Here is a 19,661-nt window from a genome sequence, read left to right on the forward strand (position 1 = left end):
TGCTCATCAAGCCTGCATTTATTTGATCAAAAACATAGTAATCACAGCAATATTGTGAAATGTTTACAATCTAAAATAACTGTTTTCTATTGTAATTTATTTTTAAATTACATTTATTCCTGTGATGCAAAGCTGAATTTTCAGCATTATAACTCCAGTCTTCAGAGTCACATGATCCTTCAGAAATCAATCTAATATGCAGAATACATTTCTGATTATTATCAAATGTTATTCTCAATTTTTGTAGAAACCATGACACTTTCTTAAAACATTTTTTAAAGAATTCCTTTGTAACATTACAGATGTATTTACAATTACTTTTGATCAATTTAATGCATCCTTACTGAATAAAAATATGAATTTCTTAAAAAAAAAAAAAAACACACACACACACACACATTACTGACTCCAAACTTTTAAGTGTTAGCTTATCATCTCCCACTCTTTACCTCCAATCTGAAGGACTCCAGCTCCTCCTTCAGGGCCTGTAGCTCCGCTTTGAGCTGCTCAATCAAACGGTCTCTGAGATGAGAGATACATGATCATGAGTCCTATGTTATAATTTGTTCTAAGAGCTTCCTATAACGTATTAATTATATTCTCCAACAGTATTTCCAAGACTTACTTCTCATCTCTACGCATGCCGTTCTGACTGTTGAAGTTGAACGGGTCTGTAGCAGCTGAGGTGCCAAAGAGGTCATCGAATTTGCTGTCCACAGCGCTCTAATAAAGAAAACAAATCTGTGTCTTTAGAAACTCAAGTTAAAAGGAAATTATACAGAGAGCTGTGGATAGTGAGACTGTGTGTGTTACCGGTAAAGGTGGGATGTCCGTGTCCACCAGGTCTTCTGTCTCTACTACATGTTCGCTCTCAGGGGACGAAGACTCCACTGGAATCACCACCACTGGACTGATGTGTTCGGAGAGGGCTGACGCCCGCAGGAAGTTTGGTGGATTCTGAAGAGAAATGAAGAGAGATATGAAGAAAGGAATCTACTGGAATGTGTTTACAAACCACTTTTCCCAAAACACTTCCTTTCTGGTGGAGAAAACAGACAACCCCACCCTAGTCTCATGCCACTGGTTGAGCTGAAGTCACTATGTTGTGATCATGAAGCTCAAACAAATGATAAAAAAAATAGCTCACTTTGCCTGTAAATTTTAATTTCAAATGTCATGCAAATTGAAGGAATACATGTTGTTTTATAGGGCAGCCTGTAGTATCTTCATGGAGTCCAGCAGAAAATCCTAAGGCTAGAAAACTAAGCAGGCAGATATGTAAATGAGTTACATAATTTCTTTCCACTAGCTGTATTTTTGGACTCAGGTCAGGCAGGAATCTGTTTGGTATGCAGGAGTCTCACCTCAGGAAGTTGTGGGATCTGAATCAGTCTCTTGAAATACTGCAGGTTACTGGAGCGATAGAACAGACTCTTCAGCCTGGAGAGAGAGAAACGGAGCGAAAGGAAAAGATTGAGAGAGTGAGAAATGATAAAAGAATAAAATAGTGGCAGTCTGTGTGACTCATGGCAGCTGGATAGTGACTGACAGACTCACTTCTTAAACTGCTCCTGGAAGCGATCCCTGTGGCCCTGCAGAGTATCTGCTGGCAGACCTGGAAGACAAGGGTGCACAAGACTGAGAGCGCACACTATTTTACATTCTATTTTGATTACATTTTGTTATAATAGCCAAAGGAACAACACCAAATACAGAACAAATACAACTTCCCTACTACAATATACACAGTGTGAACAGCACAATCCACATTGAACCCGATCTTTTCAATTCCAACTTGGGCCACTTCCATCTGTGGGCCTAAATCAGATTCAGGTCAGATGTTTTGCAACGTGACCGCAGTCTAAACAGCCAATAGAAATTTATACGTCTTTTAAGTCATTCTAGATCGACGTTTGTCATAATTCCGTGCTGACGGGAGTCACTCCAAAGATTTTACATAACTGTATTTCTTTGATCACTCAGTGAATAATTTTATGGTGAATTACAGAGACAGTGCTATACAAGCTAAAATTACTAGATTTTACAGTAACTATTTAAAAACTTTGCTTTCTTTCTCCTCATCTTCATCCTTCTTATCGCCTGCTCACAAATTCGCAGGCTTTTGCGGCACATTAGTTTATAAATGAATGTGTAAACAATCCAGTGACCTGTTTACTTTCATATGACAATGCATTTCTTGCCATCTTGTTATTGTTCTTTGCCGTATGCAGGTCAGTTCAGCACCGTCATTCATTCACACTGAAATCTGAATTGAGTACTAATACTTGTAGTGTGAACACAGCCTTAGTGGCCCAAATCAGAATCATTTGTGCTGTTCACATTGTTGAGATCTGAGTCACATATAAGCAAAAAAGCAGATTTGGTCCACTTCTGTCTGCAGTCTGAACATAGCCTTTGTGTGTGAAGAGAGAGATGTGATTTATGGACTCACAGGAGTGGAGTTTGAAGAGTAGTTTGACGGTGTAGTCGTACAAATGACTGGAGTCCAGAATGACCTGGATAAGTGGGGCCAGACGACACTGACCAGCTGCTGTCACCGACACAGAGCGAGACATATCCAACGAGCTGAACACTGTGAAGAATACAGCAGAAGACACTCCCATCATTCCACAGATAAATATGTGCATACACATAATTGATAATAATTTATATTAACTATTTATAATAATAATTTTAAATGATCATAAAATTATTTGTGTAAATATGTTATAATATGCATATATCAATTTACAATAATCTTATTCTTGGACATTTTGTCGCTTTTATATATATATATATATATATATATATAGATATATGGACATATATATATATATATCTATATATATATATATATATATATATATATATATATATACACACACACACACACACATATACTAGGGGGTGTAATGATACACATATTCATATTGAACCGTTCAGTACAAGGCTTTCGGTTAGGAACTTGCGACACAAACACAAAAGAAACCGCTAGATTAAAATCAGCACAGCCAGCGAAGGAACAAACGCAAACGGTTTTGAACGAGCACACCTTTTTTTTAACAACCACAAAGTTTCGTTGTCTATATATATATATATATATATATATATATATATATATATAAACATATGTTTGAAATACTCAATTGAAAGCCTCAATTCTCAATTGGCAAGTTGTATTCCTTTATTGTATGAATCCCTTTTTCACACTATTCCCTTCAACATGCTGTTTTTCTCAATCTATCCCTCTCTCATTGCCCACTTCCTCATTCACATTCACCCCCACACTCCCTCCCTCCCTCCGTCCGTCCGTCTCTCTGGTGATCAGTGATACAGGCTCCTGTGAGACCCCGTCTTCTCGGCACACAGAGAGGTGTGGTTTCCTGTGCCAGGGAGCTGCGTTTCAGCCAACAACACTCGCATTAACTTCTCCCTAATGCTTCCAGCAAAGGCACACTGAGATCAGTCAGTGTTCCAGCTAGATTTCACTGCCTGTTTCAACAGAAACATCTATCCCGATAGAGATGTCACCTGTTTTTTTACTCTAAAATGGACATTAGCTATTCTTTACTGTGAGAATTTTTTTCAGGCATACTATTCAAGTAGATTAAAGCTGTATTTGTCTGCCTACAATCTACTTAGAAAACAGCATAACCAAAATAACCGCCAAAGACTCTTCTGGTGCTCAAACACCTGCACTTCACTTTAAACTTACCGCCTAAGAAAAGGTTCAGCTCACAATCCAAGTAATCAAACATCTCCACCGTCAACTGGAAGCTGCATGTTTTGAGAGGAGAGGAAACATGATTAAGTCCCATCCCACGAACCCACAGAGCAAGTATAGAACTTTATTTAATAAAACAGACTGAAAAGAAACACAAAGCTTGTGAGAAACAAAGCAATACTCACAAATTATTGACGTCGTTCTCACCCGCCTCATCAAGCTGTCTGTTTGACATCTGAAGGTTGCCTGGGAAACGGGGATTCTGGGAAAGCAAGTGGGGTAAATGTTATATTTGTGAGAGTCTGACAGCACAGCCTTTTAAAATACTCATGAAATGGCTTGACAAATGCTAATTTCTGTCCTGTATTGACACATTTCATATTGACGCATGAAAGCAGGGCCAAAACACATGAAAAAGCTTGTCTGGGTTTAATAAAAAGAAAAATCTAGACAACAGCCATATTGCAAGACATACTGCCAAACCATGGTTATCTACAAAAAAAATATATTAAAAAAATAAAAAATATTTTATTTTTATTTTTAATAATACTGCATATATAAATAGATAAAAAATTAAATATATTACACTAAAAATCCATGTATTCTTTTTTTAATGTGTGTGTGTGTATATATTATTTTAATATATTTGTATTTACATTTTTATTGTATATATTTGTTATTATATGTATATTTGTTCCGTGCTTTTTTGTTTTTGGTAATTTTTGTTATTTTTAGGACTAACATTTAGTTGTCATGTGGTCACAGAATAACTAAATGAAGACTGGAAATAAAGATCTGAGGAGGAGAGTTAGAAGGTGGGTGTTCTGCTGAAACCTCCTTCAAGATCTCAATCACTCACTTTGATGTGAAACTCCATTTTGGTGATGAGCAGTTTGAGGTAGATGCTGCACAACTTGCCGTAGCCTTCACTCAGATGACCCTGAGAAGAGAGAGAGCAGTGTGAGGGCAAGAAAAACACTGAACACTTCAAAAGGAAATGATGCCGTTTCCCTTCCGAAACAGCTAATGAGTCCTCTTCTTATTCTCAGCTTATCAGCTTACTTTACAATCCAAAGTATGAGTCACTGTGGGCAGATTAAAGTCATGTTTGGTGTTTGTTAGCATGTTTGGTGTACACACATAATAGGACCAGCTGCAAGTCAAGTTAATGAGCTCATTCTTTCACTTCCTGTTCCCTTCAACATTTACTGTGACATCATAACAGGAAGGGGACAGAGCTGCTCGCAGAAAATGTTTCTCCTGAGTCTAATCCTGCAGCACGTTATTGACAAATGCTCAGAGGGAGGCAACTAAAGGTCTTTCCAGTAGACAAAAGTTGCAATTCAGCATGTTCCATCTGACCCTTCCTGTTGGCTAATGATACACAGCTGATCGTAAACTGCATTAGAAACACTTGCATTGCTGATAATGATGCTAAAGTCAAGATGAAACAGCATTTACAAGCCACTGCATCAGGGCTGCTCATTTAATGGAAAGAAATCTGAAATTGCAATATGGTTTAGTGCTATTATCAAATTGCAAAGGCTGCGATTTAATTAAAAATATATATAGACCGTGTTTTAGAGTGAAATGCAGCACTGTGGGTTTTTTGTTGTTGTTTTTTGTTTTTATAACTATATAAATTTTGGAAAGTTTCCAGCCTCTGCTGCCTTCATATATGAGGACACAAACACATAAACATAATCTCTAGAACTGCTCCGAGAATCACTTCATGAGCATTTTACTGTTTCTCTGACAAAAAAAAAAAGAAAAAAAAGATTGTCATATCATATACAAACAGAAACTTCAAGGTCTTCGCAGCAACCTATCAAAATAAAAGATTGGTTTAACTTGAAGAAACTGTGGCAGAAAAGTGTAAATAAAGAAAATAAGCAATTATTTTTATGAAAATTAATTAGAGCTGATTTTGATTAAATTTAATGAACTCATTAAAATGTAATCCCAAAAAATTGAGAAAAAAATAAAACATTTCATAGGGCCTTAAAATTTTTTGTTAAACTTAATAAAATGATGTTAAATTGTGTAAGTTTCATTATTTCAATTAATTAGAAATGCTTTTTGATTAAGATTTTTTAACCATTAAAATGGAGTCTAGAAAAATTCAAATGGAAAAAAAAAACAGAATTTAGAAAAAAATTAATTGGATTTCATAGGGCCCTAGACATTTTACAATAATAATAATATTTCTTATTTTGCTTCATTTTTTATTTAGTAACAACAATTATTATTATCATTATCATCATACTGATACATAATCTCAAAATATTTAATAGTAGATGACAACTGTGCTGAACAACATAATATAAAAATTCTAGATAAAAGACCAAAAAGAATAGAAACATCCAACGTCACACTTCATAAGAGAGCTTCATATCAAGATATCAAGGATGTTTGACTAGTACACTCATAACAAGCAAAGCTATGTAAGCGCTCCTCCAGAGTGACAAACACACGCTCACATCATCGTTTGCTAAATACAGATCATCTCTGCGCTGAGGTTAGTGTGTCTGACTCATACACAGAATGCCAAGCTATTCAGCTGTCAATCAGCAGAAACGAAATGACTTGCTCACTGACACACTGACAGTTTCCACAATGAGATGAAAACTCAAGGGAACTCGACAGGGCCTCATTCAAAAGGACAGAGTTGTATTGAGCGAGCCTCCAATTTAGTTGGAAATCATTAAACCCTGCAGCCACAACTTGTATTCACACGCTTACCCACATCCTGCTCATGTCATTCAGGTCGGCCTTGTGCCGCATGGAGTCCTTAATGACCTGAGTTGACAGAGAAGAGGAGGAAGAGTTGAGTCAGCATTCTAAAAACTTTCTAAAAAGAATTAAAAATTCTAAAAAGATACCTATTCTTGCAAAATGTACCTCAAAATATATTAAATTAAATTAAAAAAGCTCATTTAAATTATTTTAATCAAATTTAAATAAAATTTAGATATCAACAGAGAAGGGTGTTTTATAGCCAATATGTGAGAGAGTATAAGCATAGCACACACAGACTGAATAATTTCTATTGATAATTTTCAGTATGGAATGGAATATGAAAATGTATTTTGGACTGAACAATCTGCATATGCAGCACTGTCTTGATTTTGCCAAAAGGTATCATAGATGGCCGCATAATGTTGCTGCCTAACTTTCTGAACAGATTTTGTGTCATGAATGTGCCTATGATGCCGTAACATCCTGTCTAAGCAGACAGCTGATTATGTTTTTGGAACAGGGCTTGCGAGAGTTTATTCAATATGGATCACACACACATCATGTGTCACTGATGCATGCAACGTTTACTATGTTTTAAGTGTGTGAGAAAAATAAATGAATTAAATGGAGAGCCAGATATCAACTAACCAAGAGATTGAGAGAAAGTGAGAGTTAGACGTGTGAGAGATAATACGGTTGTATGTACTCACGTTTGGATGGCCGTCCCTCAGCAGCTTGTGGAAGACGTGACAAAATTTCCAGCAGAGCACTGCATTGCTGGAAAGGGGGAGGCGGTTGACAGCAAGCCAGAATGTGTGAGCCCCCTTCTCATGATGCGTGCCCAATATGCACGGTGAAGATGCCAGTCAAGGACAAAACTGAGGGGTGTGGGATTTAAATTCTGCTTCTCTGAGATTTCCGCATCTGTCCAGACACTCTAGATACCTGATCCTAACCAAACTGCATCATATAAATGAATAAGTACTGGAGCAAAGAAACACTTATGTGCAGCTACATGCAGTTACACATACACTATATGGACAAAAGTATTGAGACACCCCCATCTAATTAACAGGTTTGACTATTTTAGTAATTTCCATGAGTACAAATATTAATGTTAAAGCATATAATGATATTCTAGGGAATTGTGCGCTTCTAATTTTATAGCAAGAGTTTGAACAGGACCCTTTTCTATTCTAACATGACAATGCCTCTGTGGACAAGGCAAGGCTCAAAAAGAAATGATTGATTGAGTCAGTGTGGAAGAACTTGACTGGTCTGCAGAAACCCAGCTGAACACCTCTGAGGTGACTTTAAATGCAGACCTTGAGCCAAAAACTCATGGAAATAACTAAAGTAGTCAAACCTGTTCATTAGAAGGGGATGTCCAAATACTTTTGTCCATACAGTGTATATTTATCTAAATCTAATATATAAACCAGACAGCCAATACATGATACAATTATTTGCATATATTATGATACAATTAAATTTAAACAATAATACAAGCACAGTTATGGGCTGATGCTGCTAAAATTTATAAAATAAAATACCCTCAGATCAGATTCTTCAAAATACAATCAAGTAAACAAAAAAAAGCAAATTTAAAAGCTCTTCAAGTTTAAAGGGGTCATATGATGTTGCTAAAAAGAACATTATTTTGTGTATTTGGTGTAATGCAATGTGTTTATGTGGTTTAAGTTCCAAAAAACACATTATTTTCCACATACTGTACATTTTTGTTGCTCCTCTATGCCCCGCCTTTCTATAACGCGTTGATTTTTACAAAGCTCATCATTCTGAAAAGCGAGGTGTACGCTGATTGGCCAGCTATCCAGTGCGTTGTGATTTGCTGAATTCCTCAAGCGTGTGACAGTTGCGTATCGCGCCATGTAAACATAAAACCATGTCTGCTTTTGTGATCGGAGAAATGACAAACAACAAGCGCTACTCTACACTGCTCAAAACTCACGTTTGAATCATCAGTGGCAAATTCTTTAAAGGCACAATATGTAAGTTTTTTATATTAATATATTATATCCCAAAACCACTAGAACATTGTTATATATTTTGCTGTCTTGTGTACTTACATTATCCCAAATGTTTTGAAGAATGTTTAAATCCAGAGAAATAAGCAATTTTAAGTGTAACGCTAGTGTAACAGACTTTGTCCATAGTGTGTTGCCTCCCAATGATGTCATACACCCTCGATTTTTCCGGTTTTATTTAGTTGAAAACATGGAAACCCCAAAGACACTTTAATATGTTATGCATATTATTTATATAGAAAGGTGATGAATGCACAGAGTAGCATTATAACAGAATTTTCAATACACTCAAATGTATCTAGTATAAAACAGCACTGTTTTACCCCACATACGCATTACCGGAAGAAGTGGAAGCGGTCGACTGTGGCATAATAAAAGCTCTGCTGCTATCGAGCCGTATGTATAGTGCTTGTCCTTCATTAGCAATCACTTCAGCAGCCTCGTTTCACTTCCACAAAACTTACATATTGTGCCTTTAAATATGAAAACGTACTTACAGACTGTGAACAGCCGGCATTGTAGGCTACTCTCAGGAAATAGTCTTCTGTAAAATGTGCTGCACACATCTGAATATTTGGGTTGAACTGTTCTGGAACAGTATTGAAATACAACTTAACCACTGATCTAGTGGTGTCCTCTTTTGCAAGACCAAACAAAGTAGTTTCGCTTTCACCACGAAACACACAGCGTCTCCACGACATGGCGCAGGCAACAATGCTACAGCGAGAATCAAAGTTATGCCTTCTTTCTTTGTGTGAACATTTGGGCGGCGTTATGCAAATCTTCCCACACAGTTATGTAGACATGTGGGGGCGTGTTTACATGAGCCGTTTTAGGAGGGCGTGGACGAGTCTAAACTTTTATAAAGAATATCTCTTTGGGTTTTAGACTTAAGTCTTTGCACCTTTAGGGATCTTATCTATTCATGCACAGCTTATAACACTCCAAAGAGAAAGGAAAATTTGAAATTGCATCATATGACCCCTTTATAATATTGGCAGGTGAATGGGTCTGTAAATAATCTAAAATAATATTCTAAAATAACTGAATAAAATAATATAAAATAAATATAAATATATTTTCTTTCCCAAAAGTAGGGCACTCAATCACCAGAATATAATGAAACTATGGTTCCCTATCGAAAGATAACTCCCGTTGCATCATCATTCTAATATGCTGATTTGCTGAAGCCTGATTGGTTAACGTTTGTGAGATGGTTTCGTCGATGAAGGAGAAGATTCTGTTGTTACTCCGAGCCAACTTATATAGCAGTCAGCTCCGCCCCTTCTGGTGGGCTTTTGCGCCATTGGTTTGTGCAGCTACACAAAGGTTAACCAATCAGGCTTCAGTAATAGAGTAAACAGGAGTTACGCAAGTAACCGGAACATTATTTGGTTATTTAGTGATGCCATTGTCAACCAGTAGATTTGAATTTTGTCTATTTTAAGGTTACTGGGTGCGGCCGTATGCTTATTCATCATAAAATAAGCATCATAATTCTAATTGAACCCTCATATTCCTTCATAGTTATCTTTCAGGGCAACACAAATAAAAGGATATTCCTGGCATGCTTCTCTTTGACAGCAATCTCCTGTGTGTTGATGGCTTTGTTGATGCTCACTGCCTGTAAAAGAGGAAGAGAGGAAGTTCAAATTAATTTCTGGGGCCTTTCCTTCAGCAATGTTAAAGATAAAAAACCAGCTCATGGCAGAAGAGTCTTCCTGTGTGCTGAGGCAAACAGTGAGTTTTAGTGTTTCACTAGAGCCTTATTGAGCAACTTTAACCACCGCTGCGCAACTGCCACTGAATACTAATGAAATTGAGCTCAAGCAGTGTTTGACAGCCAGCATGACCTAAAACACTATTACCGCTTGGGCTACATCCTTCTAATAGTTTATGATTCATCGCTCAACTATATACATACTGACAACGTCGAGAGCTCTGATGCAAAACAATCTTGTGAGAGATATCGAAAAAGCATTAGCCATATGTTTTCTTTCCTGTTCAGTTCACAGATGCCAAATTGCCATCAGTTCTAGGTACCTTCACAACGTAAACAGTGTTTCTGTTTAAACAAGCATCATATTTTCAGCATGGTCAGCTGAACGTAATGAACCCTTATCGGCCCATCAGATAATGCACATGGTTGCATGAGCCTGGCAGGTGTGGCAGGGCAGTCGAGTCTCTGTCATGCTTCCTCTAAAATAGCTGAAACTCCTTTTATTCAGAGAAACAAACACTTTAGCTCTAAAACAACAGTTATAAAAAAAAAAAATTAAAAATCGCTAGGCAATACTAGTGCATTTCTGATGCAAAAGCTGCTCAAAAAGATGTTTTTGGCCAAATTTTACTCACACTGCATCTACTGTATGTGTTACAGAGCAGACCCATGATTACATGCTCATGTGATGTTGCTGTGCTATATGGTCATGAAAACTATCATTTGCATGCATTTTTTAGCACTGCGGTTTAAAAACAAGTCATTTTAAGAGTTTTTGCATCACAGGAATAAATGACATTTTAAATATACTGAAATAAAAAGAAACAGTCATTTTAAATCATAATAATATTTCACAATATTGCTATTTTTACTATTAAAACACTGTAAAATATTACTGAATTTGGAATGGTAGTTTAAACTTTGAAAATACTTTGCTCTGGACCAAAAATAAATCTGAAAATTTTTGTTGAAGAGGCTGGCAGAAATTCTGATGAGTATGCTGAGAGAATGCTGTTGTAGTGTGTAGTTCTGTCTTCATCCCTGTGCTGGCTTCTGCTGCCAGACACACTGTTAAAGGTGACAAGGCATGGCTTTGTGTAGACAAGATGGATCTGTTGGATGAACATCTCATTAAGTCACAGCTGTGATCTCAAACACAACAAAGATGAAGAAAGGACAGCAGATTGGAAAAATCAATTCAGGTTTCATATAGACCAACCCAACAGAATGTTTTCAGGCAATGCTCTAATGCTAAAAACAATACATTGACTAAGAAGTGGGTTTCTTCCATCCCTTCTCCAACAACCAATAATGCATTCAGAGCTGATAAGCATATGACTAGAACCGTCCGTGAGCCATAAAGTCTATAAAAAGTTAATCAGTAGAAATGATGTCAGTAAATTTCCAGTATAAGGAAATGAAGACCTTTAAAAATCAGGCAAAGACTAAGGCAATTTGAAAGAAAGGAATATATCGCAAAACTGCAATTGAATGCGTTTTTTCCCATTTACATGTTATCTGGCATATGTAAAAGTCACATGATCATTCTTTAATGTAATATAACGTGGTCGCGGCCACTCTAGTCAATGCTTGTTTATACCAACATTCTCCACGCTGCTTCATTGAAGATACATGCATATGTCTCCTTTGATTAAAAATAATGGCTACAATATATGTCGGTGAATCTACAAACATCCGTTGCCGTGACTTATTGTGAGAGGGAAAAAATTACGTTTTAGTCATATAACATCAGTTCTAAAGTGACTGAGACCCCCCGACAGCAGGTTGTCCAGATGAACACCAATAGCAGCTATTAAGGATGCACCGAAATAAAAATTCTGGGCCGAAAGCAAAACTTCTGGATGCACTTGGCCGAAAACCGAAATAATGCTTTGTAATAATTATTTATTATTTTATTAAAGAATATAAAGTACTTTTGTAAGACTTTTTAATTTAACTTAATTTTAAAGACATTGACTTTAAAGCAAATAAATGATGTCTGCTAGATAACTAAATGTAAAAATAAAATAACCACACTTTTATTGAAAGTAACAATTAAATTGGACAGAAAATATATTAATATTAAATAATGTAGCCTATTATTTTTATTCAGGTCTGTGCAACAGAATCAGATAACTGTTTTTTTTTTGGACTAATTATCCAAATATAGTCCTACAAAACTATTATTATCAGAGCAGATCAGTGAATGAGAGGGTATCATCATTTTACCAGCGTTGCCCAGTACAGCTCTACTGCAGCATGTTACAGCACTAATGCAAACAGGAACTAGTGTACTACATACACATTTCCAGTCCAGTCATGAGCGGTACACGAGCTGAATGCACATTCATAGAGCAGAATATTGAGCAGCGCTTCACAGCGTGCAGTGATGATGTCTAGAGTTTACACTGAACACTGCCGGATGGTGCAGCATGGTATATATTTTCGGACATTTTTTTCTTTCAGCTGAAAACGCCATTTTCTGCAGCCGAAAATTGTATGCATCCCTAGCAGCCATAGCAAGACAAGTTGGTCATTCCAAACTGTGATTTCTAGAATACTGCTTTTTTACAAAGTCACTAACTTATGCAATTCCCCCAGAAATGTTGGTCACCCACCAAAAACAAATGCATGAGAGGACAGGATAATGCAGAGAATCTCAATGGGGAATCGCTTCAACACTGCAGCTGGAATTGCTCTCCAGTTTAGCACTGAACAGGGTAAGGATCTGTCTTGGCATACAGCGTCTCATTGTTTAAGAGAATTTGGACTGAAAACCCACTCTGCACAGTGACCAACCCTCTCATCAGCAGAAAGAATCAAAAGGCTAAGTTCACATTTCCTGAGAAGCATGTTGTATGGAGAGAGGAGAACTGGTCCAAGGTTCACTTGATGAGAACTAAATGAGAGCAAGCTTAATTTATTTGGGTCCGATGAGAAACATTATGTTCATCATCAAACTGAGGAAAGACTGAACCCAAAGTGTGTAAAGACTGGTGGAGGAGCAAGTGTCATGATTTAGGGAAAGTCTTATACAGCTACATGGCAGAGTGAATGCAAATGCCTATCAGAACCTCCTGCAGCAACATGCAGTTTCTTCCCTGCAAGCATCTCTCAAACAGTCTGCAATTTTCATTACACTGCAAAACAGGTAAAGCAGTTCCTTGAATCTGAAAACATTGGCGGCCCAGAGTCCTGTTCTAAACCCAGTTGAAAATCTCTGGAAAGCCTTTAGTGGCAAAGTTATGGCTAAGAAACCCACTACAGTTACCGAACTGTGGAAGAGTGGAAGATGATCACACCAGAGCAGTGTGAGGGACTAGTGATATCCTGCAGCAGCAGAGGCGCTGGAGTCATTCAAAGCAAGGGCCTCTACACTTCCTACTAATTTCTGACTGCTGTAACCACTAGAAGTTGTAGTTGTAATATTTCTTCGTGCTACAATTATTGCTCTTCTCTAATTTTGATCACTGTGTTTTCCACAAAATAAAGGTTTCTACTAGCATGGTACAGCCACAACTAGAATTCCTGTTTTGAACGATGAAGACTACATTATTTCTGACAAAAAAATCAAGTGTTCATAGATTGTTGTCTAATTTTGATTTCCACTAATAGATAGTTTTTATTGTGTGAGCAAAACATAGCACAATATTTTTTTTTTCATTTTTTTTTAATGTTCATCTTGAAATAGGCCTATATTACTAAAAAATAAAAGTTATTCTTAGTGACGTGAAAAAAGTGATGTGACATACAGCCAAGTATGGTGACCCATACTCAGAATTTGTGCTCTGCATTTAACCCATCCAAAGTGCACACACAGCAGTGAACACACACACACAGCAGTGAACACACACCCGGAGCAGTGGGCAGCCATTTATGCTGAGGCGCCCGGGGAGCAGTTGGGGGTTCGGTGCCTTGCTCAAGGACACCTCAGTCGTGGTATTGCCGGCCTGAGACTCGAACCCACAACCTTAGGGTTAGGAGTCAACCTCTCTAACCATAAGGCCACTACTTCCCCTTAGATTTACAATAACAGAACTGCAGTGTCATCCTGCACAAAAAATGATGCTTTATTAGTTTTTCCCTTGATACCAGAGTGAGTAACTAAATTTACTGGTTTTGCATTTCAAAGAAGCTCTCCAAACAGCCTGTTATGCCACAAGTAGTTTATTCAATTCCTCGCCTACAGCAATATCAACCCATTAGACACTTAATTACTGTGGCACTTTTTCTATATGGAGCTGACGCAAACTTGTTAAGCAAAGCTTATGTGACTGAGTGATGAACTGCAAACATCTGCGTTGCAAAGCGTTCTGACAGTCATGCTGTATAGAACTGCCAAATGCACAATATCAATCAAATCAATGGGATCTTCGACAGGAGTAATGCACTGCAGGGATATTAAGGCCAGCTGTCCTCATGTGACCCATCTGCCGGGAGAGGAGACTGTAAGGAAATAGCTCTCCTCATGCTGAGGTTTATACTTTAACCCACGATGCTCCACAATTACACAGGCAGGGATGCTATTAGAAATAATTAGTGGACAACTAGTTACAACTGAACTCTATTATTTGGGGGTGGGTGATTTTATGCTTGAATATGGAAGAATAGAAAATAGGAGTGTCCAAAATAAAGAAAAGAAAAAACTTTTTCAAATCTAGATTTTCTAAATTTTCAATGATAAACTTCTCCTTGAGTGTACATTTGAATTATTATTTTAAAAAATGTTTTTAAATATACACTACATTTCAAAAGTTTGGAGTCAAAACATTTTTTTAAACAAGTTCAATTTTTTTTATTGATGCAAGAATGCATACAAATTTATCAAAAGTGACAGTAAAGACATTTACAATGTAACAAAAGATATGCATTTCAAATAAATGTTTTATTCATCAGAAAAATCCTAAAATGTATTAAGATTTCCACAAAAATAATAATTAGCACAACTGATTTCAACACTGATAAGCAAATCAGCATATGCTGAAAATTCAGCTTTGCATCACAGGAATACATCAAAATATATTTAAATAAAAAAAAAAACTATTTTGAATTGTAATAACATTAATATTAATAATAATGTTTCGGTTTTCACAGATTTTTTTTTTTATCAAACCTTCTTTAAAATGTCTTATTGACCTCAAACTTTTAAATGATATTGTATTTTTTCAAGGTAAAAAGTATGTTTTTTGAGTATCATGAATTATTAAATCATAAATTTTCCACCACATGACATTTTACAACCTAAACTAACCTTGCTTTATCAAATTATGTTTTTTGTTTTTTAAAGGAAAGTATTAATTTGGTCAACAGGGATCTTGATTAAAAGTAATTTTCTGTTTTGTTTTAATTTGGCAGACAAACGTTACCCCGAGAACTAGCTAAATTAATTTGAATTCAGAAATTTCCATTAAAAATGGAATAAAACTGAACAATACATAAATGAATTAATCTGGGGAAAAAAAAAGCAGACCCATGCAGTCAAATCCTGACGCTCGGGGTGAGCCGATCAACTGTGGTCACATCCATATGGTATCTTGTCTCAGAGGTAGTTTCACTGGGGTCTTCTGATGTCTCTTTTAGATCTTCCTATCTTAGATCACCCTGTCCTTCCCCATATCTGACTGACTGAAGAATGCGGGTCCTCCTGGCACTGTGGCCAACCCAAACAACTTCACAGCTTCCCATTTTGGGTAATCTCACTACTTTGAGGGGGTTCAGAGCACAATCACTTGCAGAAGCATTGCTGATAGAGAGCAATGAATGAGGCATTGGTCTGTGGCTTCTCTTCAGCATTTTCTGAGGTGTAGGTGTAAAACAACTAAAAATACCTCTTGACTTCCTGAGGTGTTCACAAGACTAAGTTTGAACCTGAAAACACCAAAACTCTCTCACACCCTACAAGAACATGCACAGACTTCTCCTTTCTTGTGGTGTTGATGAGTGGGGGGACTGACACTCACACTTGTGTCACTTGAGTTTTTTTAGCAAACACAGTCTTCTGCAAACCACTCCACTTATCTTAAAGGTCACAGCAGTGAAAGGCGTCAGTGTACTGGGTTACGAAACTACTTTTTCCTCATGAAAAGACAATTTTTACATGTTACCCGTATATGACTCAAACTTCCTCTTTCAGGGAACATTCAGTCAACGCCTAGTTAGGGCTCTGGAGTGGAAAAAAAAAAAAAATACATTCACACTAAACAATCATGCCATGACATCACTAAGGGAGTGATGTCATTAAAAAGCAATACATGGCCAGTAAAATTGATTTACAGGTCTATTTTTATTATATTTATGAAGGTATTTTTTTCTATATATGTTTTTCTCATCAAATGCAAATGTATCTTTCATTATTGCACTTTATACTTACAGGGCTGCTGAATGCTTGAATCTGATTGGTGTGCAATTATTTTCAGGGAAACACACAGGCAGGTCTTGACAACATTTTATGTCCATATTACTTTGCCAAATGATTTTAGTTATTTCAAAGGTCCTTACTGCTTACAACAACAAAAGAATCAAAACCCACAATGAGACTGACCAAGCAAATAAATATAATAAACAATATGATAAAAATGACAAATTATTGTGTTCCCCACAAAATTACATTTCAACTTAAAAATAAAACAATGCAGAAATATTAAAGCAAGAAATGAAGAGATGCATTAATGACGTTTTCTTCCAATTTTACGCCCCTCCTGTGAAACAGCATGGTGGCTCAAATCAAAGGTCATCAACATCACAGGCCAGCCTTGGCCTACGGGCCTGATTTGGACATGTCTGCACTAAACCTTTAACTGCATATCCCTATAATAAAAATGTATGAGCTAACATTTTAAATATCTAGGGCATTTTTCAAAATTCTGTTGCATATTTGCCCCAAGCCCTGGTTAAATTCTGACGCTTTTGCATGACTTTTCAGTTTCAGCAGTGTGCTGTAGTGTGGCATGCTTTACTCAATCTAACTCAAGTGGTTTTAAAGAAATAGTTCATGCAAAAATGTACATTTGCTGAAAATGTTTTCACACTCAGGCCATTAATAAGTTTGTTTCTAGACAATATTATGGATTGAGGACTCATATTTGAGCTGAAATCAATGGTTTGAAGTTGGATTTGTTTGTTTGATGGATTTGTTTCTTACAAATGCGCAGCTCCTCACTTTACAAGATGTTAGTGGTGTGGATTATTTGATGATTATTGTGATGTTTTTATCAGCCGTTTAGACTCTCATTCTGACGGCACCCATTCACTGCAGAGGATCCATTGATGAGCAAGTGACATAATGCTAAATTTCTCCAAATCTGTTCTGATGAAAAAAACAAACTCATCTACATCTTGGATGTCCTGATGGTTAAATATATTTTCAACAATTTCATTTGTGGGTGATCTATTGCTTTAAAAGAATATAAGTATTAAGTATTGTTTCTATGCACGTTCTTGTCATAATAATAAAATGTTCACTTCTAATTCATCTGTCGAACAATAGAGAATTATAATAGCAATGCTGTGGTCATAGGTTCAATTCTATAGGGAATGCATGAACTGGTAAAATGTAAGTAGCTTTGGATAAAATCATCTGCAAAATGCATAAAAAATAAAAAGTAAATAAAACAAAATAAAAAGTTTGATGGTGATTAAAAATGATTAAACTCAAATACATAGTAACCATTTACAGCACTGAAAATATACAGTTTTTCCTATAAGTTTTGAACCTAAAATCTGGTTAAATCCTGTTCTTGTGTTCTTATTTGTCCCAGACGAAACACATCTGAGGTGAAGAAGTGGAGCAGGTTTATGAAAAGGCCTCACAGGTCTTTTGGTTAAAGAAAAGGAACTGAAGTTCTGTAACAATAATAACAGTGTAATTGAAAGAAACCTTGAGTTTTATGAGCTTACTAACAACAGGTTTCTGAGGCCACATCAAAAGCTCTCAATCAAACCCAGAAGACACAGATCAAAATCAAGCATTGCTCTTGCTTCAGTGCAAATTACATCAATCACTGTCTTTCCATAAAGCTTGATTTAGCCTCGTGGTCTGCTCATTCATATCTCCAGTGGGGATCCCAGGACCCCACTCAAGTAAAGACATGTTTTCATACCACTGTCAAGCAGAGCATGACATGAGGGATTTGAGAACAAGCAGATATCATACAATGTTGATAGTGGACTGGGAGTCAAAGCAGAGAGAAGGACGCAGTGATTCAAGTCAAAACAGTGAATCATGTGTCCAAAAATGGTACAGACACTGTCTCAGATCTCACAAGACCCTAAAGGGTCCAACACTAAGACCACACTATAAGTTCTGTGACCCTCAAACCTCAGTTTGTATTGGCTGCACACTTAAAGCGACAGTTCACTCTTTTTTTTTTTAAATAAATTAAAATGTTATCCTATAATGCTATCCAAATCCTATATGACTTACTTTCTTCTGAAAAATACAAAAAGTTATGTAAGGAATGATATTACAGTCTCAGAGTCTCAGTCACCATTCACGTTCATTGAGTATTTTTCATACCATGAAAGTAAACGGTGACTCTTTTGTACTGCAACTAAAGAAAGAGTCATACAGGCTTATGAGGGTGAATAAATAACAAACTATCCATTTAAGTTGATAAAAACAGTTCGTGCGTTCCTGTTCTTTAAACATGCATACATTAGAGGTCTATTTAAACGCAATTTCCCTACAAAAAGGCTTATATTAGCACACTGGCTGTGACTTCCTAAAATCCGGGAGTGTTGTGGGAAAAGCCTACTTGATGAGCCCAAACAATGGCTAAAATGTGCATTGAAATATTTCGCGAGATCGCTGCAACTCGTTCAGACGTAGCGGTCCGCTGAGTAAACGCTCGCGACGGTCTAAATCTGATGTAAATACAACAACACACAAGACTGTTACTTAATATCACACAATCCTCGATACAAAACAACCCCGCGAACAGGCAAGCGCCAATCCCTCCCCGCCCCCCAAACCGTGCATATGCACTAACACCCGCTAAACATCAACATTTCGTCGATCACATACCATTTTATTCGAGTCCATAGTTCAGACGGGGTTATGCAAGCGAAGCTGAACCGGTTCCCTGCTCGGGAATCAAAAGCAGACTGCGAATCCGCGGAGGGAGCAGGAACGGTCCGTTAACTCAACATGTGTCCGGTTCAGTATCGAATAGTCCCTCTCTCCTTCTCTTTCCCGTTCCGTTCTCTTATTTCCCCCTCGTCCTTCTCGCGCGCCGAAGAGCAGATTGGCAGATAGACTGGAACGCTCTAGAAGAGCCACTGCCCGAGGAACGCGAGTCATAAACGTTTAATAGAAGCGCTTGAGACGCCGGACTAAATATTATGTGAAAGGTACGGACCACAAAATACAGACTAGAGGAGGAGTTCTTCATGCAATGATGTCATTTGGCAAAGCTTTTGACTTAAAAGGACA

General features: G+C 37.0%; 1 protein-coding gene across 2 annotated transcripts in view; it reads right to left on the reverse strand.

The window, feature by feature from the left end:
- hip1 (huntingtin interacting protein 1) overlaps window positions 1-19,661 on the reverse strand; it is a 47,371-nt gene that overhangs the window by 17,681 nt on the left and 10,029 nt on the right. Inside the window, exons 1-13 of one of the 2 annotated variants that reach the window (XM_042739294.1) lie at window positions 19,254-19,628; window positions 10,072-10,135; window positions 7,174-7,316; window positions 6,467-6,523; window positions 4,584-4,664; window positions 3,910-3,986; window positions 3,716-3,777; window positions 2,453-2,593; window positions 1,558-1,615; window positions 1,365-1,440; window positions 814-957; window positions 626-723; window positions 450-522 (exon numbers count right to left, since the gene is read on the reverse strand). In XM_042739294.1, coding sequence (XP_042595228.1) covers window positions 450-522; window positions 626-723; window positions 814-957; window positions 1,365-1,440; window positions 1,558-1,615; window positions 2,453-2,593; window positions 3,716-3,777; window positions 3,910-3,986; window positions 4,584-4,664; window positions 6,467-6,523; window positions 7,174-7,316; window positions 10,072-10,135; window positions 19,254-19,271 — 1,092 coding nt within the window. In that variant the 5' untranslated portion in view covers window positions 19,272-19,628. Of the gene's footprint in view, window positions 1-449; window positions 523-625; window positions 724-813; window positions 958-1,364; window positions 1,441-1,557; window positions 1,616-2,452; window positions 2,594-3,715; window positions 3,778-3,909; window positions 3,987-4,583; window positions 4,665-6,466; window positions 6,524-7,173; window positions 7,317-10,071; window positions 10,136-19,253; window positions 19,629-19,661 lie in introns of those variants that run through there. The other variant, XM_042739293.1, reaches the window with a different exon arrangement.

This window comes from Cyprinus carpio, chromosome B15, assembly GCF_018340385.1.
Source record: "Cyprinus carpio isolate SPL01 chromosome B15, ASM1834038v1, whole genome shotgun sequence".
Taxonomy (NCBI): Eukaryota; Metazoa; Chordata; class Actinopteri; order Cypriniformes; family Cyprinidae; genus Cyprinus; species Cyprinus carpio.